Below are 25085 nucleotides of genomic sequence, written 5' to 3'. Positions count from 1 at the left end.
GGTCTTGAGTTAATTTTCTTACTGGGAAACGTCCCACACAGGTATACAGGTAGCTCTCAATTTATGACCATATCTGAGCCCAAAATTTCTGTTGCTAAGCAAGACAGTTGTTAAGTGAGTTTTGCTGCATTTTACAATTTTTATTGTGACCGTTGTTAAGGGAATCACTGGAGCTGTTAAGTTAGTAACACAGTAGTTATATGAATCTGGCTTTGCTTGCCAGAAGATCACAAAATGATCACCAGACCCCGGGACGCTGCAGTTGTCATAAATATGAGCCAGTTGCCAAGTGTCCAAATTTTGATCATGTGACCATGCAGATACTGCAATGGTTGTAAGTGTGAAAAACGATCATAAATCACTTTTTTCAGTGCCGTTGTAACTTTGAATGGTCACTAAATGAATGGTTATAAGTGAAGGGCCACCTGTCTTCAATTCAGCACACCATGTCTGAAATTATAAAATCTAGCAATGGGCTTTGAGGTGCTTTTCTCATGTACAAGAATAAACTTAGGCAAATTTCAGGCATGCATTTGTTTTGTCTTTTTGGAGTTTTTTTGGCCAAGCGGTTTTGACATGTACAATAAAGACTCTGCCTTTAGCACTGTAGGAGTTGGGGAATTATCACAGATGTTGGGGCTTTGGTGGAGTGCTGGTTTCAGAATCCCTGTGGCTGCTGTGCAGATTTGCATTTCAAACAATTCAGAACGGAGCTTTGAGGCAAGACTGGCTGGTTTCTGCTTTTCAGCATTTCCACTTCCTAGATACTTCAAATACCTTTCAGGGTGAGGTCACTGTAGTTATTTTTGTTCCTGGTGTCTCATTCTGTACTTCTTTGAAGTCATTCTAATGGCTGTTTAGGTCAGAAGTGGGAGTTGAAGGTGAAGAAAAGTACAAGGACTTCTACTCAGGGACACGTTTGAAGACTTCGGTGCCTGGCAGGCCTTGAGAGGCTGTGCTTCAGCTGCCGTTTGGTCTTTCTGTTGCTGCTTCAGCTGTTGACACAGGACCTCACCAGAGTGCTCAGTGCTGTCCACGGTAGAAGAGAAAGGTCAGATACGGATCCCAAAAGGTTTCAACAAAGGGCAGATGACCAGGGAGAATACAGGTACTCCTCAATTTACAACCACAACTGAGCCCAAAATTTCTGTTATTAAGTGAGACATTTGTTGAGTGAATTTTGCCCCATTTTGTGACCTTTCTTGCCTCAGTTGTTGTGAATCACTGCAGTTGCTAAGTTAGTAACCCAGTTGTTAAGTGAAACTGGCTTCCCTGTTGACTTTGCTTGTCAGAATATCGCAAAAGGGGATCACATGACCTTGGGATACTACATCTGTCATAAGTATGAACCAGTTGCTAAGGATCTGAATTTTGATCACATGATCATGAGAATGCTGCACATCGTAAATGTGAAAAACGATCATAACAGTGCTGTTGTAACTTTGAACAGTCACTAAACAAACTATTGTAAGTCAAGGACTACCTGTTTGCCATGTTTCAGTGATATACAATAAAGTTGGATTTTGGCCAAAGACGAGACAAAATAAAATGACTATTTTTGTGAAAAGATTTAAAGGAAGTAAAAAAGGTGGTGTCCACAGAGGCCATTCCAGGCAAATAAAACTTCTTTCCCTCTGGCAGGCAGTGTGGGAGTGGTGTCACCTAATAAGTGCAGTCATTATTGAACTAAGGGGTGCAGCAACAGCTTTATATATTTATATTTCATGGTACGGGAGGAATGAAGACTTTTTTCATGACTGCAATCAGGTGCTTTTGCTTACATTGCTCCCAGATTTGTAAATGTCTCTTTGCTTAAGGTCTTCTGTGGTAAGGAAAACTTTCCTCCAAGCAGAAATCACAAAGAAACAGCTTTTGGTTTTCTCTTATGCTTGCACAGAAATGATGATCTTAGCCAAATACTGTTTTTCATCAGTTCCTGTACATTTTCCATCTGTTCAAATGGCTCTGGAATAGAGGAGGCTCTGAATTTAACAGAACTCTTTGCTTCCTTGTGCTGTAGCCCAAACAGTTCTGCTAACTCAAAGCTGAGTCTTTAAGTTGTTCTCTTCTTAGCCAGTTCAGCCTGTTTGTTGCAAGGACATGCTGTGCGGTTGCTGGAGTGTGAAAGGGGTGCCATTTATTGGGCTATATCTTGTGTGAATTATGTAATCTGGTTCAGTTTGACTTGGAAACTATAACCTCTGAATTTGACGTCTGTTGCAGGAGAGGAGGGCAATATTCAGCCAGCATTTGGCAACTCTGAGCAAAACCAGAGAAGCAAAAACCGACTTTGATGGTTTTAAAGGCAGTGGTTACTAATAGGCTATATATCTGGATCATTCTGTTTCCACATGGTTCTGTCTTGAACTCAGAGGTTATACTAATTTAAGATCCTGAGCTTTTCTTAAAAACTTGTCAGTCTGTGATCTGGAAAAGTCCTCTTATCTACCCTGGAGACTGGGTATCCATTGCCAGTTACAGCAGAGTTAATATTGGGGTGTAATATTGTTCAGACAGTGCATAAACTAATTCAGGTGGCCTTTTTCAGTCTTGCCACCTCCCAGCTTCTGCTGCTCCTTGCTGTTCTTTGATCAGCATGAAAACTAGGAGAGAGAGCCCACTTGACATCATGCTGTAACAACAAAATTTTTAGTAGATAGAATTTTGCTGTAATTCCAGCTGCTTGTAGGGATTTAAAAAGACATGGTTTGAGTACTGGTGAAGCATCAACTTTACATGGAGGAGATCCTAGTTTTAGACTCTGGTATTTCCAATTAAATTACTTGCCTTGGATTTTATAATAATAAATAATAATAGAGTTGGAAGGGACCTTAGAGGTCTTCTAGTTGAACCTCCTGCTCAGGCAGGAAACCCTATACCATTTCAGACAAATGGTTATCAGTGTCTTATTAAAAGCTTTCAGTGTTGGAGCATTCACAACTTCTGGAGACAGGTTGTTCCGCTGATTAATTGTTCTGTCAGGAAATTTCTCTTCAGTTCTAGTTGTTTCTCTCTTTGATTAGTTTCCATCCATTGCGTCTTGTTTTTTGGGGGAACTACAGTTAGTAAGAATAAATTTAATGCTGGAAGGACCAATGGTCTGAATTGAGTCTAGGACAGTTTCATGTGCTTAGAATACTTTGATAGATAATAATGTGTGTTAAAAGAATTCTGTTGACCACCTTACAGTGTAGTATCCTTGTTGTTGAAGGAAGGTTTGGGCTAATTGGTTGGAGAGAGATCAGCTTTCCTAATTAGTTACTCTTTGTGTTAAAAGAATTCTGTTGACCACCTTACAGTGTAGTATCCTTGTTGTTGAAGGAGGGTTTGGATTAATTGATTGGAGGGAGATCAGCTTTCCTAACTAGTTACTCTTTAGTGACAGTGATGATGTTACCCATTCAGTCATGTCTGATTCTTGACGATGCTATGGGCCAAGTCTCTCCACTTCTTCTGATCTTGCACTACGTCTTTGAGTTTGTCTATGCTCTGGTTGGTCTCAGCTTTAATGGTGCACTCTTTAACAGGGCTGGGCAAAGGAATAAAGGTAATTTGGGCACACAGGGTGTTCATGTGACAGGTGCAGCTCCGTCTTCACATGGTTACCCAATCCTAAAAAATGATTATAGGAAAAGATGTCTGAAGATTTGCAACACATTTGCAATGTAAATGTGTTTTATGTTACTTATATGTAAGGATGTAGGTCTATGTATATGTTGTATATTGTATGTTTTAAATGTGATGTATATGTACACTTTGAGAGCAAGCAACTAAATTTCATTTTTAATATGTGCCGTTGTGCCCATAGGAAAAAGTGATAATAAAGGTTATCTAATCTAATCTAATCTGTAATATCCATAAGTGCAGTCCATGGTATTCTTTGGAATCCTTAGCATCATATTGGTTTACATGTGCCATATTGGTATTGTTTCTATAGGACTGTCGTTCTGTAATCTTTTAAAGGCACTGCTAACCTTAGGGTAACCACATATAAGTGTCCGTGTGCATATATGAAAAAATGACCTCAATTTTATTTTTCTTTCCTCGTCAGATTGTGCAGTAAATGTTCACAAAAACTGCAAGAATCTTCTGCCTGAATGCAGCAGCAGCAGATCCAAGGTAGATTGTGCAATCTTACTCATACACACATTCATTCATTCATTCATTTATTTCTATAGCATATTTATTTCTTATAGCTCAAATACAGGTTCACAATACAGGTAAAAATTAAACATGCTGCCTAGGTCTATAATTTATAACAAAGTGTTTCATAATGTGAAGGCTGTTATTTTCGTTCTTTTACAAAATAGTTCTGATAGAGCTGTTATTAACAGAATAACAGTTGGAAGGGACCTTTGAGGTCTTCTAGTCCAACTCCCTGCTCATTAGGAGCTCCTATATCATTTTAGACAAGTGTTGTCCAATCTCTTCTTTAAAATCTCCAGTGATGGAGGACACACAACCTCCGAAGGCAAGCTGTTGATTATTCCAATTTATGTGAAAAGACATAATTGTTTATTTTTAAAGTTAGAATACGGCATTATCTATGCTATAGTTGTTGCAGTTGAATGTTTGTGAACATTAGTCAATGACTTGTAGAAATGAGTCAATCAATTTATTTTAGGTAAAGATAAACAATTATATTGCATTAATAGCAGTGGGTGGAGGCAGAATTCTTGAAAATGAGTTAACTACTTCCTGAATCTTTCTAAAAGAAGCTCTAATTAACAGATTCAAAATAGGCTAATAGTTTATCTTGCTCAGTATTGGTAGATAACTACAAGCATCTTTTAAGTTACTCAGGGACAGAGGTTCCTTTTTTATCACTTGCTACCAAATTATTAGTGTTCTTTCTCAAAGATGTATAGTATTGCTAGTGTCCCTGATGGAAAAAAAATGGAGAATATTATTGGTTGACTTACTGATGCACAAAATGAAACAAGAATATTTATTTAAATCTTTTAAAACTTACCCTGTACCAGTAATCCTTGACTTACAACTATTTGCTTAGTGACTGTTTGAAATTGCAGTGGTACTGAAAAAAAGTGACTTATGACCATTTTTCACAATTACGATCATTGCAGCATCCCCTTGGTCACATTATTAAAATTCTGGCACTTAGCAACTGGCATGTATTTATGATGGTTGCACTGTCCTGGGTCACGTGATCACCTTCCTCACTGACTTCTGACAAGCAAAATCAATGGGGGAAGCCAGATTTAACAATTACATATTTCACTTAACAACCGCAGTGATTTGCTTATGGCAAAAAAGCATAAAATGAGTGAAACTCAACTACTGCCTTTCCTAGCAACAAAAATTTTGGACTCAGTTGTGGTCATAAGTCAAGGACTACCTGTACTGGGGAATATTCATTTTCCATTTAGTTAAAACTAGGGAGAGTGAGAGGGTTAGTTGTTTGTTAATATGTTGCTCTAAACAGCCATTTAAACCTTGAAGTAGGATTTTTTTTTATTATTGAAAATTTTTTTAAATTTTACAAAACAAATCCCCTCCCCAGACCCCCCCACCTTCCCTTACCCTCCCCCACTTCCCCAAACCTCCCAAACCCTCCCCCAACCTTCCCAGAGTTGAGTACAGGCTTAATTAAAATTTTCCAGAAAAAGAAAAGAAAAACTTGAAACACATATAAATCCTAAACAAATCTGGATACCTTAAATTAAATACTCTAAACATTTTCTAATATGCTTATAATGTTATCCATCATTCTATATAAACTCCCTCCAAAACACAAATTTAAACATTACTTTGTTTAAACATCTATACCTACAATATAAAATCTAATATAAATCATAGGCAAATCTGAATACATTTAATTAAACAAATTATACTCCCTCCAAAGCACAAATTTAAACATTACTTAAAACTTAAAACATTAAAATCCCCTTATACGCATTAAAATCTTACCAATAACAAATTCCATCTTAAAAATAATAATAATAATAATAAAAAACCCCCAAACATTGAACACATTATAATATACTCCAAATCTTTTCATATCATACTTATATTATTATCCATCATTCTTTATAAACTCCCTCCAAAACACAACTTTAAACATTACTTAAAACTTAAAACATTAAAATTCCCTTATACACATTTAAATCTTTACCAATAATAAATTCCATCCACAATAGACACATTAAACATTTAAATCTTTACCAATAGTAAGTTCCATCCACAAAAAACACAGTCCTTATCAGTCTCAGTTGTCCATATAAAATTTTCATTCGATCTCCATCCTTATCAGTCTCTCTTATCCATAAGGCTCGAAAGAAATGCTTTGAGATCTGCCCTTAAAGGTTGCTCCGAAATTATAAATCCTGACTCTCCCGCTGGCTCAGAAGCCAATACATGTGAAGATTCCTTAAACTCCTTCTTCTGTTGGTCTTTTTCTTTACTATTATATGTTGTACAAGTTGTCCTCCGCCCCTTCCTCTCAGCTTGTTGCAGCCCCTCAGACTGAGATTTCCCATTTTCCATTTCTTCAGACAGCAATTTTACCCTTGAGGGTTGCGCCCGAATCTTTATAAGTCTTGCTTCTCCCGCAGGTTTAGAAACCAATAGATGTGAGGCTTCCTTAACCTTCTTCTGTTGCTGCTTCTCTTTACAGTTATATGTTGCACAAGTTATCTTCTACTCCTCTATCTGAACTTGTTGAGGCCCCTCAAGCTGAGGTTCCCCAATTTTCATAAGTATAGGCTCTTCAGGGTATAATTCTACATTCTTTTCTTCCAAGGCTTTAAACTTAGTAGATGGCGATGAACATACCCCCAGGACCGAAGTATAAAAATCTTTTGCTTGAAAAACAGTATTAAGTCTATAACATATCCCCAGGTAATTCATCACCATTCCAATCGGAACATCCCATCTGAACGAGATTCGTCTCTTTTTAAGTTCATCTGCTAAAAAAGCAAACTCCTTTCTTCTTCTTAAAATTTTAGATGGGATCTCCTTTAAAATTATAACGTCTTGTAGGGCAATTTCAAATCTCTTTTTATAAAAAGCTTGTATAATTTCATTGCGCAGGGATCTTTTCCCAAAGTAAATTACCACATCTCTTGGCAAATTCTTTTGCACTGCCACCACAGAATTAACTCTAAATAATTTTTCAATTTCACTAAGTATTTCCTCTTTTTCTTTATTCAAAATCACAGCAAAGTCCTTTGCAACCATCTCTTTCAGATCTCCTTGCAAAGACTCTCAAGCCTCTGATTCTTAAGGCGTATTCCATTTGTCCATATTGAAGCATAAGAATCTCATTTTCCATTTCTTTTTCCATACTTTCAAATTTTTCCTCCATCAATTCCACTTTTTCTACTACCTCTTCCACACGGGAATTCAGCTTTTCAAAAACAGAGGCAACCTTGAAGTAGGATTGAGGAACTTGTGTCCTTCCACATAATTCTTTCCCTGAACATTGATCCTGCTAACTAATGTTTATGGCAGGCTAGTGTTTAGAATAGAATAGATCTGGAAGGGACCTTGAAGGTCTTCTAGTGCAACCCTCTACTCAGGCAGGAGAACCTATACCATTTCAGATAAGTGACTGTCTAGTCTCTTCTTAAAAACCTCCAGTGATGGAGCGCACACAATTTTTGGAGGCAAGCTGTTCCACTGGTTAATTTTCCTCACTGTCAGGAAGTTTCTCTTTAATTCCAAGTTGCTTCTCTCTTTGGTCAGTTTCCAACCATTGTTTCTTGTCCTGCTATCTGGTGCTTTGGAGAATAATTTGACCCTCTCTTCTCTGTGACAGCCCCTCAAATACTGGAATGCTGCTATCATGTCACCCCTGCTTTTTCTTTTCTTTAAACTAGCCAAACCCAAGTCCTGCAGCCATTTTTCATATATAGGGCTATCAGTGCATGTAACATAGAGGTGTGTGTGGACAAGAATACCAACCTTGCTGTCAAGCAAAAACAAGCCTCTAACAGTGAGTGCCACACAAAGTGCACTAACCAAATAGGTGGTAAGACAATAGGGGAACTCAGGCACCACACAGGTTATATAGAAAGTAAACACAGGGCCAGTCATAAAAGATTCAAATGTCTATACACCAATGCACAGAGTATGAACAGCAAACAGAGTGAACTAGAAATTCAGGTTAATGAGGGCAGATATGATATTGTTGCCATTATGGAAACATGGTGGGATGAAACCCACACATGGAACACACAGCTAGAGGGATTTAAATTATTTAAAAGAAACAGACCAAATAAAAGAGGGCGTGGAGTTGCTCTCTATATAAGAAATAACTACATCTCTACAGAAATAGAGCACAATGATGATAAAAACGGTCTTGAATGCATTTGGGTCAATATAAAAGGGGGAAAAATGACATTGCCATAGGTGTATACTACAGGCCACCCAACCAAATAGAGGAAATAGATGAACTTTTTGCTAGTCAGCTAACTAAGGTATGTAGGAAGCACATCACAGGGGGACTTTAACTACCCTGACATCAACTGGGAGACAAACTCTGTACCAAGTGGAAGATCAAACAGGTTCCTGGCAAACCTAGCAGACAACTTTGTCTTCCAAAAAGTAGAGAAGGGAACTAGGGGATTAGCCATTTTGGATCTAATTCTCACTAACAGAGATGAAATGATAGAAGGTGTTGAAGCCATAGGAACCCTGGGAGGAAGTGATCATGCAATACTGGAATTCAACATTATGGAAGCACAAGCAATAGAACACAGTGAAACTAGAATCTTGGACTTCAAGAGAGCTAATTTCAATAAACTTAGAGAGGACTTGGGAAGGATTCCATGGATGAGAATCCTCAAGGGGAAAACAACTCAAGAAGCTTGGGAAATTTTGAAAAATGAGATAATAAAAGCCCAGTCTAGCACAATACCAACAAAGAGGAAAAATAACAGCTCACAAAAGAAACCAGCATGGCTGTATAAAGAACTCTCTGATAAATTGAAAGATAAAAAGAACAAGTATAGAAAGTGGAAAGAGGGGCACATAACTAAGGCAGAATATCAGCAAATAGCCCGAGCCTCCAAAGATGAAGTGAGGAAAGCCAAGGCTCAAAATGAACTAAGGCTTGCGACCAAAGTCAGAGATAACAAAAAAAGCTTCTTTCAACATGTAAAAAACAAGAAAAAAGTGAAAGAAATGATTGGTCCATTAGTGGGTGAAAGTGGCAAGAAGGTGACAAGCAACAGGGAGAAAGCAGAACAATTTAACTCATTTTTTGCATCTGTCTTTACACAAAGGGAAAAAACAGACCAACCTATCAAAAATAGTGCCATAAAAAAACTGAATAGAAACACAACTTAAGATAGGCAAGAAAATGATAAGTGAGCACCTGTCCAGCCTAGATGAGTTCAAATCGCCAAGAGCAGATGGATTACACCCCAAGGTTCTCAAGGAACTGGCAGATGTGATCTCAGAACCACTGAACTATATTTTTCAAAGATCCTGGAGCACAGGGGAACTACCAGAGGACTGGAAAAGAGCTGATGTAGTTCCCATCTACAAAAAAGGAAACAAAAGTGGACCCAGGAAATTACAGACCTATCAGCCTGACCTCAATACCTGGGAAGATCCTGGAAAAGGTAATCAAATAACGAATCACCGAACACCTAGAGGCAAACAAAGTCATTACTAAAAGCCAACATGGGTTTATCAAAAATAGATCATGCCAGACAAATCTTATTGCATTCTCTGACCAAGTGACAAAATTAGTGGATCAGAGGAATGCTGTGGACATAATTTACTTGGATTTTAGTAAGGCATTTGATAAAGTAGATCACAACCTACTACTTGACAAGATAGAAAAATGTGGGGTAAACAGCATCACCACTAGATGGATCCATAGCTGGCTGACCGGCCGTACTCAGCGTGTGGTCCTCAATGGAACCGCATCTACATGGAGGGAAATGTGTAGTGTGGTGCCCCAGGGCACTGTTATGGGCCCAGTGCTCTTCAACATCTATATCAACGATTTGGATGAGGGGATTGATGGGGAACTCATCAAATTTGCAGACGACACCAAACTGGCAGGAATAGCCAACACTCCAGAAGACAAGCTTAAGATACAGAAGGATTTGGACAGACTTGAACACTGGGCACTATCTAACAAAATGAAATTCAGTGGTGAAAAAAACAAGGTTTTTAGGCAAGAAAAACCAAATGCACAGGTATAGTATAGGGGGTACCTTGCTCAATAGTAGTAACTGTGAGAGTGACCTTGGATTTCTAGTAGACAATCACCTAAATATGAGCCAGCATTGTGCTGCAGCTGCCAAAAAGGCCAACACAGTGCTAGGCTGCATTAACAGAGGGATAGAATCAAGATCACGTGAAGTGTTAATACCACTTTACAATGCCATGGTAAGGCCACACTTGGAATACTGCATCCAGTTTTGGTCACTGCAATGCAAAAAAGATGCTGAGACTCTAGAAAGAGTACAGAGAAGAGCAACAAAGATGATTAGGGGACTGGAGGCTAAAGCATATAAGGAAAGGCTGCTGGAATTGGGTATGTCTAGTTTAGTGAAGAGAAGGACGAGGGGGGACATGATAGCAGTGTTCCAATATCTCAGGGGCTGCCACAAAGAAGAGGGAGTCAAGCTATTCTCCAAAGCACCTGAAGGCAGGACAAGAAGCAACGGATGGAAACTAATCGAGGAGAGAAGCAACCTAGAACTAAGGAGAAACTTCCTGACAGAACAATTAACTAGTTGAACAACCTGTCTACAGAGGCAGTGAATGCTCCAACACTGGAAGTTTTCAAGAAGAGACTGGACAGCCATTTGTCTGAAATGGTATAGGGTTTCCTGCCTGAGCAGGAGGTTGGACTAGATGACCTCCAAAGTCCCTTCCAACTTATTATTATTATTATTATTATTATTACTACTACTACTACTACTACTACTACTACTACTACTATTATTATTATTACTATTATTATTACTACTACTATTATATGTTTTAGTCTCCAGGCCTTGGATCATTTTAGTTTAGGGCATTAGATTAATGTGGCAATTTCATAATTGTACATATTTGTTTAATTATTGGAACTTAGTAGAAGATCTCACGATATACAAGTCGCCAGAGGGATTTGACAGTTTAAATAGATCTGTGAAGAACATAATTTCCAGAAAAGTAGTGCTTTATTTGAAAATAAAAATACATATAACAAAGAAACACCAAACACCTACTTAAAGACTGATGTTCCGTATAATTTCCAGAAAAGTAGTGCTTTATTTGAAAATAAAAAAAAATATAATAAAGAAACACCAAACACCTACTTAAAGACTGGTATTCCTAGTTTGCCCTACTAGGTAGACCAGCTCAAGAAATCAAGTCCACACCAAAAACAAAAAAACAAATAAAAAAAAACACATTGAGATTGGCTGTAATTTTGCAAGATTGATCCAGAAGATCTGATTTACAGACAATGTGTACTTACGAATGGGCTGCCTATTATTAAACACGGCAAAAGGCGTTCGCCTTCTTTGAGCCAGTGAATTGCTGAAGCCACGCAGTGATTTCACACTGGAGCTCTACGTTTTTATGGTGTCATGAAAACATTACGCGGCTTCAGCATTTTGTTGGCTGGAGGAAGGGGAATGCCATCTGCCTTTTGTAATATAGGTAGTCCTTGGCTTATAACTATTAATTTAATGATTATTTGAAGTTACAGTGGCACTGAAATTAAACAAAGTCCACCCACACCAGTAAATCACACCAGGCCTTTTCCAAATGTTGCTCTGGACTTTAAAATGTTTCTGTCCCTTTTTCCCAGGTAATGGTTCTTGCATATTTCCATCCAGGTCATCTTCCTTACTCTTTACAGTAATAAGATTCCATTGGGTAATTCAGAATCTGAGATATAAACCTCAGAGTTCCTGTGGATATTTGAAGCTCCCATTCAATCTTCAGTGCTCCTTGTTTAAGAGTACAGTTAGGTCTTTACTAATATGGCTGAGGGAGCCGAAAGCTTTGAATTCAGGGAATCGGGGCTTGCTTCAGAGCTGTTGTTCAATGGAAACTAAACCAATTTTGACATGGAGCTGAAGTATGTTATATCTGATTCTTTCTGTCTCTTCTCTTTCTGTTATAGCAAAGGGATTTGCAACTCCGCCCCCCAGGCTCCCCCCCTAGTTTACTCCAGAGTGCCTGCCGAGGTTTGTATAAAATATTTTTTTGTGTTCTGATTTTGAATGTGGAATGTTTGGTACTACGACTTTGAAAAATATATTATTAAAAGTTTAAGCATTGCAGGGTACTGTTTGTGGAATGCTGTCAAAAAGAGTGGAGCAGCAACTCTGTCCTGATTGGAGAAAAGTCTAGAATGTTCTTTAGTTGAGCTAATTTTTTTTTATTGTGCTGTGAAACTTTTTTTAAAAAGCAGGATAGGAAGGGAACAACCACCGCAGAGCAGTGAGAAAATCAATAAGCTGGTTTTTCATTGATTGGTTATTCTGTAACTGTGAAATTGAAAAATATATCTGGACTGTCTGCTTTTATTAAATTGTGCCTGTGGACAGAGCTTATTATATATTTAGGCCATTATCTTAAATATTCTCCAAAATTAAACTTGCAAAAGAAGCTACGAGAAAAGGAAAGAAATATCTTTTGAAGATGTGGAACAAATTGGGAAGATTATTTTCTTAGCCTTAGATTTTATTTCTGTATTAATTTTATACATGAGAATATATATGAAAATATATGCATCCTGCTGAAACTCGTCTTTGCTGCAGTGCCATCTCTGAGCAGCCTTAGAGAGAGTCTCTGGGAGTTGGATGGCATATAAATTTAATAAACCATAACTAGTAGTAGCCTTTATTTACATCAGGCGTGTCCAACCTTGGCAACTCTAAGACTTGTGGAATTCAATTCCCAGAATTCCCCATGCTGGCTGGAGAATTCTGGGAGTTGAAATCCATAAGTCTTAAAGTTGCCTACATTGGACACCTCTGATTTACATCAAGTTTTTCCCAAGAACCTAGGATGTCATAATCTATCAACATGGTATATGTGCAGATCAAAACAATATGGCCTCTTATGGACAGATGGAAATTTTGTCAATGTGCAGATTTTCTAAGTGCCATCCAAGATTTTTGGGTGTGGCAACCAGTGTATTGATAATCACTGGGATCACCACTGTCAGTTTATGCCATAATCTTTCAACTTCAATTTGCAGATCTTGATACTCTGATCCTCCAATTCTTTATCTTCTATTCTACTATCCCCTGGTATTGCCACATCAATTATCCACACTTTCTTATTTTCAAACCAGTTAAATTTGGTGTGTTATGCACCAAGATTATTAGTTTGTATTTGGAAATACCACAGTATTTTAACCTGTTCATTTTTGACTACTTTTTGAACTATATGTTCCCATCAATTTTTCATTACTGGCAAATGATAATTTTTGTAGAAGTTCCAGTGAATCGGCTTGGTGACTGGGTTATATCATTGATTATAGTCTGTGCAATTTTCTTGCGGAAGCTTGTATGATCTACTCTTGAAACACCCCAAATTTAACTTTCCCCTCGATTTTTTTGTAATAATTAACCATGTGATGCTTTTCCTTGCCAGCATTCGGTTTGTGTTTTTATAACATTATTTTGACATTCGTGTTTTGTTTCCTGTACATTTAGTAAGTTCCAATTTTTAACTTGCATTAGTTAAAATTCTAAAGTTCTTGACTGTTTTACTTTATCAGCCAATGCATGCTTTTCTTCTTTGATAATGTAATTTACTAAATCTGATATTACTCATTTTTATTTATTATTTATTTATAATATATATGTAGACGTATAAATATATTAATATATTTATAAATAATTACTATTTAATAATTATATAATAATAAATAGTAATAAGAATTATTATCTATTTCAGGAATTTCTGATTTTGTTTATTGCATAGTTTTATATATATATATATATATATATATATATATATATATATATATATATATATATTACCCATTTTTATACAACTTAATGATTGAATATATTGATTCAATTTACAGAATCAAAAGATACATACGGTTAAAAACAAGAACAGACTGCAATTTTCTATCTAAAAAGCGGCCTTCATACCACTAAATGTTGTAGAACAGTTTTAAATGAGCCATGAAAGGCAAGGAAATCTGGGGTATTCCTTATTGTGGGAAGCAAGATTATCCTGAGCCTGGGGTCAGCTCCATAGAAATATGTTGTTGGGCCCACCTCTCTTGCTTCATTTAGGAAGGGGATCCTCAGTCATTCCTCCTTAGAAAAATGTAAGTAGTCTGGATCTTGATGAGAGGGCTGGCCCTGTAGGTCTTTGGGAATCAGGCCAGACAGGGATTTCAGGGTGATGACAAGTACTTTGAACTAGACCCAGGAAATAAGGTGGTAACTAGTGCAGTGACTGATATTACGTGACAGGATATGAGCTTACGTTGCAGGTGGCAAAACTTATTGAGGGCTCTGTCTAGTTCCTCGATTTTTGATGACCTAGGCATCTCTTTGCTTAACTCATTTTTCTGAAGCTCCTTGGAAAAACAAGAAGCCGCAAGATACTGTTTCCTCAAAAGTAAGGCCTACCCCAAACATAAGCCCTAGCTTGATTGTTGGGGGTGGGCCTAATATAAGCCCTACCCCAAAAATAAGCCCTAGTTTTGGGTCGAAGCACACACTTAAAAAGCAAGCTAGGGCAGGGGTGGGGGGAGTGGAGCTGCCCCACACGTCCTGCACCCACTTAACTTGCAACCAGGCCTCTCCTCACCGGCCCACTTCTTCTGTGGTGTCTCCTGCAGCCAGGCCTGCATTTCTCAGTCACAGACCTTTCCAGAAGGCCACTGCAGCTGAGAACCGAGCTATGGATTAAATCCATAGCTCGGTTCTTGGCTGCAGAGGTCTTCCGGAAAGGCCTGACTGCAAAATGCAGGCCAGAATGCAGCTCCGGAATGAAGCTGCTCCTTCAGCTGCAGAAGAAGTGGACCGGCTGGGTGGGGCTGGTGGTGCTGGAGGTGAATAAGACATCCCCTGAAAATAAGACCTGGTGCCTCTATTGAAGGCTAAAAAAAAAAAAAAAGACCTGGTCTTATTTTCGGGCAAACATGGTATCTGCAGAGAAAAGGAGACTGCATGGGAGCAATGATATCTGGTGCTCTTCCTGCATCTAAGTTCCAGATGTCAGTGAGATGCATAATGGAGCAACCACAAGGTCATTGGGAACTCTCCACATGCCCTAGGAAATCCCAAGGGATCCATCCAGCCTCTGTGATAGATGTGCTTAATTAAGTCCATCATCCTTGCAGAGGTTCACCCTGCTGACAACATGCATACAAACCAAAATGTGCTCTGACCACAGCAAAGGACTGGTGATCATTTTTTCCCCAATTCCATCACATCTCCTCCAAGGCAAATACCAGATTATCATGTGACAGTTTGTATTTGTAGAGGCTAATATCTACAAGACAGGGATAGGGCAGGGGAGGCTGTAAAACCTCTGAGCTATCAGGATGTCCCTCAGGGCATGGATGTTAAAAACTCCCAGCCTGAAAAGTTTGGGAGTCTCTATTGTGAACAGATCTTCAGTGATATCTAGGAGCTGAGAGAAGGTCTGCCGGCATGAATAGTACACTCAGCAGCAATCTCTTCCTCTCCTTAAGGCCCAATGTAATACACAGGGATTTCTACCCAGCTATCCACAGGGCAGCACTTTGTCTCATAGACAATGATTGCTACATCTCTGTGTATTGAGTAGGAGGCCATTCTGGGAGTAGATAGATCTGTGCATCCTTCCTGTATGAAGTCATGGAGGGTTGCAGTTTATTGCACTTAGATATTCTACAGTCTCCGGAAGCATTGCTAATAATGTTTTCTGTATCATTATTGTATTTTAAATATTTTAGATAAAGCACTCTAGATACCTTCTAGTTATCCTAGTGCATACTGTTATTATTTCTATGTATATGTATTTTCTAACTATTTTTGGTGTAGCATTATTATTCCTTTCCTCCTCTCTGATGATTTTGACATTTCTTTTTCCTGTTTTTCTACCTGGAATCTCCTGCGGTCTTCCTTCCCTGCATAACCATTAGCATGGAAGTGCCTTTCATTTTGGACTAATAATACTTTACATTTTAAATTAAGAGTAAAAACTAATCTGTCTGAGCTGCTGTCCTAGGTGAACCCGTTAAGGCATGACCTAATATTATATAATCTTGAGAGTGTATAGTCTGACCCAAGAAGGTTGGTGTCCAACCTGAGAGCTTTTGGCAAGTAGATTTGTCGTAAGGGGGGGGGGAGGGTTGCCATACTTGTGCAGATAAAAAATGAGCTTCTTAAGAAATAATGTTCTTGAGGTGGGATGATTGAGGGTTGTGTCTGCTACCAGAAGAAGCTTCTTTATTTTACAGGTAAAGATAAAGTTTTGGGGTTGGATATCTTTGATACTTCATATGTTTCTTCTTCTCAGGCAAAAGGAAGCGACTGATCGTTTACAGCCCCCAGTTTGGGAAGTTTAAAAAGAGAAGCAAGGGTGGGGGAGGGGATATTTCTTTCAGCCTCGTGGTTGAACCTCACAGTGATCTATTGTGTGGGAACAGGAGAGCAGTGATCAATAGTAGTCCTCAGCAGTGTGCAGATTGTGCTAATTGAACGCAGAGTACAGCTTCTCGTATTCATGAGTCCATTTCCAGGGCATTCAAAGGGTGAGAGGAGAGAGGAGAAGGGCTGGGGAACTGGAGAAAGGGGCAAATGTCTCTGCTTCTTGGAAGACCTGAAGTAAAGCAGCATGCCTTTTGGGAATTATTTAGATTTGAAGTAGCATGTTCGTTGTGATTCTGTCTCCGAGACATAAATTTGGTCTGCAAAGGAGCCCCCATTCAGTCCAATGAGCCAGAAGGGGGTACTGTACTTTTAAGATGAGGAAAGTTGGGAATGAAGGATAGGTTGCAAGAGCGAGGGTTTGTGGGCATTTGTGTACAGATGATTTCAGCTCTCCTAATGGCTTTACTTGGAGCCAAGAATGATGGTCTGCCTAAACAATATAGGCAAAGACTGAATTTGGCTTCTCATAAAGCATCTGAACTGCATGTGTTTCATTTTCCCCAGCCCCACATGCTTAGCTAGCTCCATATATCAAGCTGTATTACCTGGATCTGACTTCTTGGGCTGTGCAAGGTGCAAAGAGGCAATCAAAGGTCTTTTGAGATTTGTGCTGTTAACATTCCTCCCACAAAGAGATGTCAGAAGAACAAAAAGAATAAACTATATGGTTCCATATCTTTTATACCTTCTGGGACACTTTCTGGGAGAATTCTAGGTGTATTTCATCTTCTCTGGAAATTCTTCTGATATATCCTTCAAATTCTTCATCCTCTATAATCTTTTCCCCTAATAGTTTGGAAACTACTAGTTTAGCCTAGCTTAGTCTGCCTAAGAGAAAAATGGCCAAGGGACTAAAAGAGAGAAGAATTTGGAGAAAGGAAGGCAGATGAGAGAGTGATAAAACTTCCTACAGTGGGTGTGTGCCTGGTTGCTTGCTTGCTTGTTTGTTTATTTGCTGCCCATCTTGTTTCAGCTTACAGTGTAAGAAAACATTAAAATCATCAAATATAAATATACACACAATCCCCCCCCCGTCCTGTTTTTACTATTCTGATAGATATACGTTAGGAGACATAATTTTAGTGAGCTTTGTTAGTGCTAGCTGCGCTGTCTATGGAGATCCTCAGTCATCCAGGTCATGGTTATTCCAAAGGTGCTTTCTTTCAAAAGACAACAGGACTTTTTTGTTTTGCTAGAAGACGTTTTACTTCTCATCCAAGAAGCTTCTTCAGCTCTGACTGGATGATGGAGCATGGAAGGATTTATATTCTTCTTCACCGCATGACTTGACTTCATGACTGCAAGGAATATCAATCCTTCCATCCTCCACCATTCAGTCAGAACTGGAGAAGCTTCTTGGATGGGAAGCGAATGAATAATCTTTACACTGCTTTTTTAAAAAAATATTCTCTAAAACGAATTTGCTTGGAGAATGTATGCCTTGGTCATTAGATCTGATTAATATGTTAGTTTGGGACCTCATGTGCATAGTGTTATAAATTGCGCCACTTGAACCAGCAAGCATGTAGGTGAGAAGCAACAACTGTGAGCGTCTTTCTGCCACTTTTTCTGCCTCAGATAATTCTTGTTTCAGGGCAAGTCATTTTCTCTCTTCTGCTGAAAAGTGAGAACAGTTACGTTTATGTAAAGCTTTGATTGGTGCGCTTTCTCTCTGTTTGCTAAAAAAGATACTTTGCAATTTCCACATTCGATTGAGGACACAGTAGGGACCAATTTTTTCCCTTTCTGACCTGCGGATGATTAACCACTGCAGCAGTTTGAGTGACAGCTTTTACATCTCTAGACATTTCTAGAAGGATTACACAGGGATATAAAGGTGGAACACGCACAAGCAATTCTGCTGTGGCCAGCCACTTTGCAAACATGGGAAATGCTAATTCCAAGGGCAGTGACAGCAGCCAGTCAGTCATCCCAGCTCACTCAGAGCTGCTGTTCTGTGGGTCATTTTCCAACAAGTGGAATGAGACTGTCTTTCTGGAAAATGAGCGTCTGACCTCCAGGATTTTGTCAGTTCTCCAAACTCGCTCAGAGACCCGAGGGTTGCAAAGAAGCAACATACAATTTACTCCCCGATTCCTGAGTACCAATTCTGTCTTTCCTTCTATAGCTACCTCGCTCAAAGAGCACTCCTGCAGGGCCCTCTTGGGCCCGGATGGCAGAACCCCTGGCTTGCCCCAGAACCTCGGCATGACAATTGTGCAGAGGGGAAGTTTGCCATCTCAGCTAAGCACCACCTCTGCTGGGGCTGTTGGTAAGCTCGGGTGAGTAGGCACTTTGCTGGATACAAATGGCTGTTTATGGAACTTTTATCTGGAATCCGGGCTTATCCTGCCTGGGAAGAAGTAACTGCTTCTCTTTAACAGTGCTCCACTTTCTATTTTTCTATTTTTCTTTTGGAGAAAACAAAGCTTAGGTCTCCTTGCTGGACTCTCAACTACTTTTCTGTTCAAACTCAAACTCAGGCTTGGTGTGTTTGCCATAATTTTAATGGAAACTCTGGGTTTATGGAGTGGGGGAGTATTAGCTTATAGTGTAGCATAATTTCATGTTGTAATTTTGCAACACATATGCAAATCCATGCATGAGTGCGCATCCATGGGGGCAGTTATACATGGGTTTTTTGTTTTTACATTTCTGCCAAGTGTACATATGAATTTTGTCTGTTCAGTTTCAGATTGGGTATACAGAGTTTTGTTCTAACCAAGTCAGGAAATAATAATGGCTCCCAGTCATGCGGGGGGGGGGGGTTTCAGGGGAATAATTGGGATTATCAAGTAATCAACTTTATAGGCGTAGCCACTAGGTCAGAATACCGACCTGTTGAGTTGGGAATCAATAGAGATTTCTCAATTTATCGGCAAACAGTATCCATAAAACCAGTTCTTAGTGTAAACACATTTCACCTTTGTTATGCGAACTTTGAATGGATTCATTTTCCCATAGACATTCTACATGGTTGTTTTATAAATCCTTGTATGCTGTGGGTTTTTAACACCATAAATGTGGAGAGCTTCAATTGCATAAGGTTTACTGCATGAGGAAGGGAACTACGGTATTTTAGCCATAAGCAGTAGAAGATGACCCATGGCTTCGCTGCCCCTTTTCTGCCTCTTCTGTGTTTATCAGACATTTATTGGCAGCTTTCTAAGTATAGCCCTTCCATGGATTTTTTACTTTTTGAGTGCTGTCACTATTTTCTCATGCTGCTGCAGCACTCTACATTGGCAGTATTCCTATTTCTCCTCGACAATCTCAGGATGCCTTTCCAAACTGAACACAAGTGTACCTCAGGACTGCTGCTCTTCTTAAGTTGTTCACTGGAAGGCATTTGGCCCAGGCTGCATTCATCAGAATAAGAAACATCCTAATAAGAAAATAACTTGTGCAGTGACTCAGTCCTGGGGCAAGAGCTGATCTGGTTCAATGTTTTCCTTTGACTATTCAGACTTACTGGGGGAGAGATGGATGAAGGGGATTCTGGCTTCATGAAACTTAAACCAGCCTCTGAAGATGTTGTCTCACTGGCATCATCAACTGCAGAATCAGTTTTTGTGGAAGGTAAGGAGCTTCTCGTGTTAAATTGTATAAAACCAGGTGCATCATTAGAAGCTAAAATCATAAGACTACATCTGACTTACTTTGGCCATGTTATGCATGCAAATTCATTGGAGAAGGCAATGATGCTACGAGTCGTTAGTGGAAAAAGAAAAAAGAGGCAAGCAAAGAACACCCTGGCTTGATAACATGAAATCTGATACAAAGTTGAACATCAAGCATTTGAAAGAAACTGTGCTTGACAGGGTAGCATGGAGAGCACTTGCCTATGCTGTCGCCAAGAATCGGACACAACTAAATGGTTAAAACAACAACAAAAACAACAAGGAACTTCCCTGCTGAGAGGCATCATTAGGCATGCCTAATGATTAAGATAAACCTGTTTAGATTTTTTTAGAGATGGAGATGCTTTGAAAATTTGGAAAGGTATTTCTTTGGCAATGGAATAGTCCTATTTATTAATTTAAGAACATGGAGCTGGGAAATAGAGGGAGAAAGAGAATAGCAAAAACACAGGAAATGCATATCCTGGCATATACAGCTTTGTTGGCAAAAGAGTGCTTATTTGGCTCAAATACTAGCAGTGTTTCCACTGACTGTTGTGGGAGAGGGAAGATGGCAGGACCCCCTCAGCCAGCTTGTTTGGATTGAGCTGTTCTAAGGCTCATCTCTCAGAGCAGCTTACTCCTCAAATTATCAAGGAACAGGTTTGTGCAACAGATTGAGCTGCTCTGGTTCTTCCAGAAGTCACCTGATCTCAGAATAGGCCCATTTCAAAGTTAGAATAGCAATAGCATTAGCACTTAGACTTATATGCCACTTCATAGTGCTTTATAGCCCTCTCTAAGCATTTTACGGAGTCAGCACATTGCCCCCAACAATCTGGGCCCTCATTTTATCAACCTTTTATCAATAAATATATATATATACATCGCTTACTGGTGTACACCGCTTAGAGAGTGCTTGCACTTAAAGCGGTAGATAAGTCTCATAAATAAATAAATAAACCTCAGAAGGATGGAAAGCTGAGTCAACCTTGAGCTGGTGAGACTTGAACTTATGGAGTGAGCAGTGAGTTAGCCTGCAACACTGCCTCCTAACCACTGTGCCTCCACAGCTCTTGTCCAGAATACTTCTAGAACATTTGGAATGGCCTGTTTCTAGGTTAGGTCTAGGTCATTTTCCACACCTGTAGCAGGGAATCGAAACTGCAAGAAGATCTGCAAAACAGACCAAGCTAGAATTTGAATCCATTTTGCCAGGGTCATGTCCTTGGGTCCATTGCCTATGCCATTCCTTCATTTTCTTTCTTGTCCAAGAGTTCTTAATGTGTTGAACCATATCAACAGTTAGATGTCTATCTAACTCAACATTTTTGTTTACTGTGGTGGCCACACACAGATGCCTTAGCAAAACACCCAAAAAGCAACTTGAAGACAGCAGAGCAACTGTAAGGACCCACCTCAGCTAACCACTCAAGAAAGCAGAACTCTTGAAACAGGCATTGTCTCAAAAGGAACTTTTTTATTAGGGCATAGTGAGAGTAGGGAAGTCAAGGCGAGATCTGGGGAAAATCCCGCTTAAATGATATAGTTCAACTAGCAATCTTCACCTTCCCACCAAAGTCATAGTGTCCATTTGAAATCCAGCCAATCCAAACGTGGTACGATGTTTGGGTAACTGGCACAGTGGTATGATGTTTGGGTAACTGGCACAGTTAGCGTGCATCTCAAGATCTTCTCCAGTTTCATTTCTCCCTAGCTGTCTACCTGATAAGGGAGACACAATCTCTTCTCGAGTGGATAGGGGCGGGAGAGGAAAAGCAGAAAGCGAAAGTTATCCCAAGCTAAAGCCAATTCTCCCTCCCCCCTCCCCAGCAGAATGGCAGGCCCCAAACAAGAGCACATATGCAGGGACCTGACAGCAAACTTGTTTTTTTTTTTTTTTTTTTTGCCTGCTGGAATCTTGTAGGGTAGACCATTTCTGAAGTCAGATGCTCTAATTCAGTGTTTCTCAACCTTGACAATTTTAAGGCTGTGGACTTCAACTCCCAGAATTCCACAGCCAGCGTTGCTGGCTGTGGAATTCTGGGAGTTGAAGTCCACATGCCTTAAAATTGTCAAGGTTGAGAAACACTGCTAATTGAACTATAACAAATCCCTAGTCTTTGAGTTTGAGTTCTCTTTCTCTTCCCTTTGATAGGGTTCCAGTGTACATTTGTGGCTGCCCTCTCTACGTGATGTTAAATTCAAATGTGCATTTTGCTCTGTGTGAAAGTTTTTTTAGTAGTTAGGGTGATTTCAGTTGTAAGTTGGTTTCTCTGACTTCAAAGGGTTCCTTTTGGGGTTTTTTGCTGCATCTTCTCTTCACCTCTCACTATCTACATCTATGAGAGCTATAATGATTATTTATCCATAATATGTCCTGGACATTGCATAGCGTAGTGTACATTTTATAAAATGTTTTTTTTTTTAGCATTTGATCCTTCACAAGTTCAGAATTATTATGCAGTCCTTTAGATTTCTACTCTGGTGATAACAACATTGAGCTATTTTTGTTTCTCCTGATAATGGCATTTTGAATGCTTCTCTGAATACACATACATACATTCTCATCTGAGCTGTGACTCTTCCCCTTCCAGATGTTCAGTTTGCCTCCTTGAGGAATGAATTGGAGACAGATGCTCGGGAGTTTGCTGCTCAGTCTTGGAGTCTGGCAGTAGAGCAGTCATTCGTGAAGCAGCAGGAGCGGGATGTTATTAAAAGGCAGGATGTCATATATGGTAAGCTTTTCTGCCTCTACTCCATCAGACTTCATTGACGGTATTTGCTCTGCTCCTGCTCTTTTCATTCACATGTATGCAAAAGTTTGGCTTAAAGGTAGTGCTTGTCTTGAAATTGGATATAGCCTATTGATTGTAGATTCGGTGTGCTCTTTACCAGATTTCTGGTAAAGAAATCTGTATTGAGTAGATGGCTTTCTAGGTGTGTCAGTCTCTGGCCAGGCTTGATGTTAATGTCTTCTCCTCGCAGAGTTGATGAGGACAGAGATGCACCATGTCCGGACTCTGAAGATTATGTTGAAGGTCTACTCCCAAGCCATGCGAGAGGAGCTGCAGTTCAGCAATTCTGATATCCATCGCCTTTTCCCATGTGTGGATGAATTACTGGAGCTCCACAGAGCCTTCCTCTTCCAGCTAAAGGAACGTCGGAAGAATTCTTTGGAAGAAGGTAGCGAATGCAACTATATCATCCAGAACATTGGGGATCTCCTGGTGGAGCAGGTGAGTGCTTAGGTGTAGATTTTGCTTATGGAATGGGCTTGGATAGACAAGGGGTCGTCCTAAGATGTAAAACACTTATTTACTTCAGAGGGGAAATTTTGCCTTTTCCAGCAGGCTTTCACCCAGAAAATAGGCCAGTGGGCTCTCATGACTTTTCTGAGGAAAATCACTACAACTCTTGGTGTGTATTAGAGCCACTAGCTTTGCATGTGAACTGCATTTAAATGTATTCCAAGTGGCAAGTCTAGGAAAAGGCTATTTTCTATCTTTGATTCTTGTCAGCGGAGGTAATACTGAGTTAGATGCACTTTCTCTGCGTCTCCTAAAATATAATCTCCCCTTAGTGAGGAATGGCTGTTTTATTGCTCTGTTCACCTGCATTTTCTCTCTCAGGACAGTCTCATGCACTAGTTTAGAAATTATTCAATTCTCAATACCCATTCTCACTCCCCTCCCTTTATAGTTGAATGCCAGGATGTACAGTACATAATAATGCTGAACTATGACATCTGTTCTCCTGATACACCAGAGTGTGCTGGGTGCAGCTTGCTTTTCTCCCAAATGTTAGTTGCTCCTGACTGTGCTTTCCTTATTTAGTTTTCAGGAAAAACGGGAGATAAGTTGAAGAAGAAATATGGCATTTACTGTAGCAGCCACAGTGATGCTGTGAGCTACTATAAAGAGCTGATGCAGCAAAGCAAGAAGTTCCAAAACTTGATTAAGGTAAAAAATGAGAGATGATTACAGATGGGAAATGATCTCATTCTGTCACGCTGGGCTCCTTTTTGTTGCTGCTGAAATCTGATACAGCAGAAGCACAACACTTACTAAGTCTGCTCTTAGTAATTTTGGTAGTTTTCAAAAATGTTACACACAATGCACAGAGGTGGAGGAAAAGAGGCCTTCAGACAGTTCGTTGTTTCTTCCTCTATAGAGAAAGACCCAATACCATGTGCTGTTGGTATTTTTTGAGGCAAAAATGTTCAGAGGGAAAGTTTTTAAAAAGCCAGTCTAGAATAAGATCATCATAAACCCTTTCTGTACAGGTAGTCCTTGACTTAACAACCATTCATTTAGCAACTATTCAGAGTTACAGTGGTGCTGAAAAAGAGGTGACTTGCAAACAGTCCCTGCACTTATGACAGTTGCAGCGTCCCTACGGTTACATGATCAAAATCTGGCTGGGTGGCAATTGGCGTGTTGTTACAATGGTTGAGGGGCTGGGATCACATGGTCACAATTTTCAACCTTCCTAGCCTGTTTTCAAGAAGCAAAATCAGTGAGAAAACCAGATTTGTTTAATGACCATGTGATTTACTTAACATCTGCAGTGATTTGCTTAACAACTGTAGCAAAAAAAAAAAGGTTATAAAATTGGGGTGACTCGCTTAACAACCACCTGGCTTAGCAATGGAAACTCTGGTCCCGTGGTCATAAATCAAGGACTACCTGTATTATAACCTAGAGAAGTATGTGGGTGCAACATTGGGGATCAACCTTTACTAAAGGTACTCTACTGTTACAGTACCTATTTCAACAAATGTGTAGTTCAGGAAAGAGTGGACTTCTGTGTTATTTCCTCAGTGATTTACTAAGTTTATTGCCATATACACTAGTAAGGGTGCTAGATTAGA

General features: G+C 39.5%; 1 protein-coding gene across 2 annotated transcripts in view; it reads left to right on the top strand.

Moving 5' to 3' along the window:
- The first annotated feature begins 612 nt into the window (after positions 1-612).
- Positions 613-25085, top strand: part of ARHGEF18 (Rho/Rac guanine nucleotide exchange factor 18) — a 41129-nt gene continuing 16656 nt past the window's right edge. The window contains exons 1-8 of one of the 2 annotated variants that reach the window (XM_039338507.1): positions 613-1108; positions 4052-4119; positions 12101-12164; positions 18721-18874; positions 20059-20171; positions 22810-22950; positions 23201-23451; positions 24049-24174. In XM_039338507.1, coding sequence (XP_039194441.1) covers positions 1090-1108; positions 4052-4119; positions 12101-12164; positions 18721-18874; positions 20059-20171; positions 22810-22950; positions 23201-23451; positions 24049-24174 — 936 coding nt within the window. In that variant the 5' untranslated portion in view covers positions 613-1089. Of the gene's footprint in view, positions 1109-4051; positions 4120-12100; positions 12165-18284; positions 18875-20058; positions 20172-22809; positions 22951-23200; positions 23452-24048; positions 24175-25085 lie in introns of those variants that run through there. The other variant, XM_039338505.1, reaches the window with a different exon arrangement.

Source organism: Crotalus tigris, unplaced genomic scaffold (genome assembly GCF_016545835.1).
Source record: "Crotalus tigris isolate CLP2741 ecotype Arizona unplaced genomic scaffold, ASM1654583v1 scf7180000017701.1507938, whole genome shotgun sequence".
Classification (NCBI taxonomy): Eukaryota; Metazoa; Chordata; class Lepidosauria; order Squamata; family Viperidae; genus Crotalus; species Crotalus tigris.
This window is presented reverse-complemented; position numbering and strand designations above follow the sequence as displayed.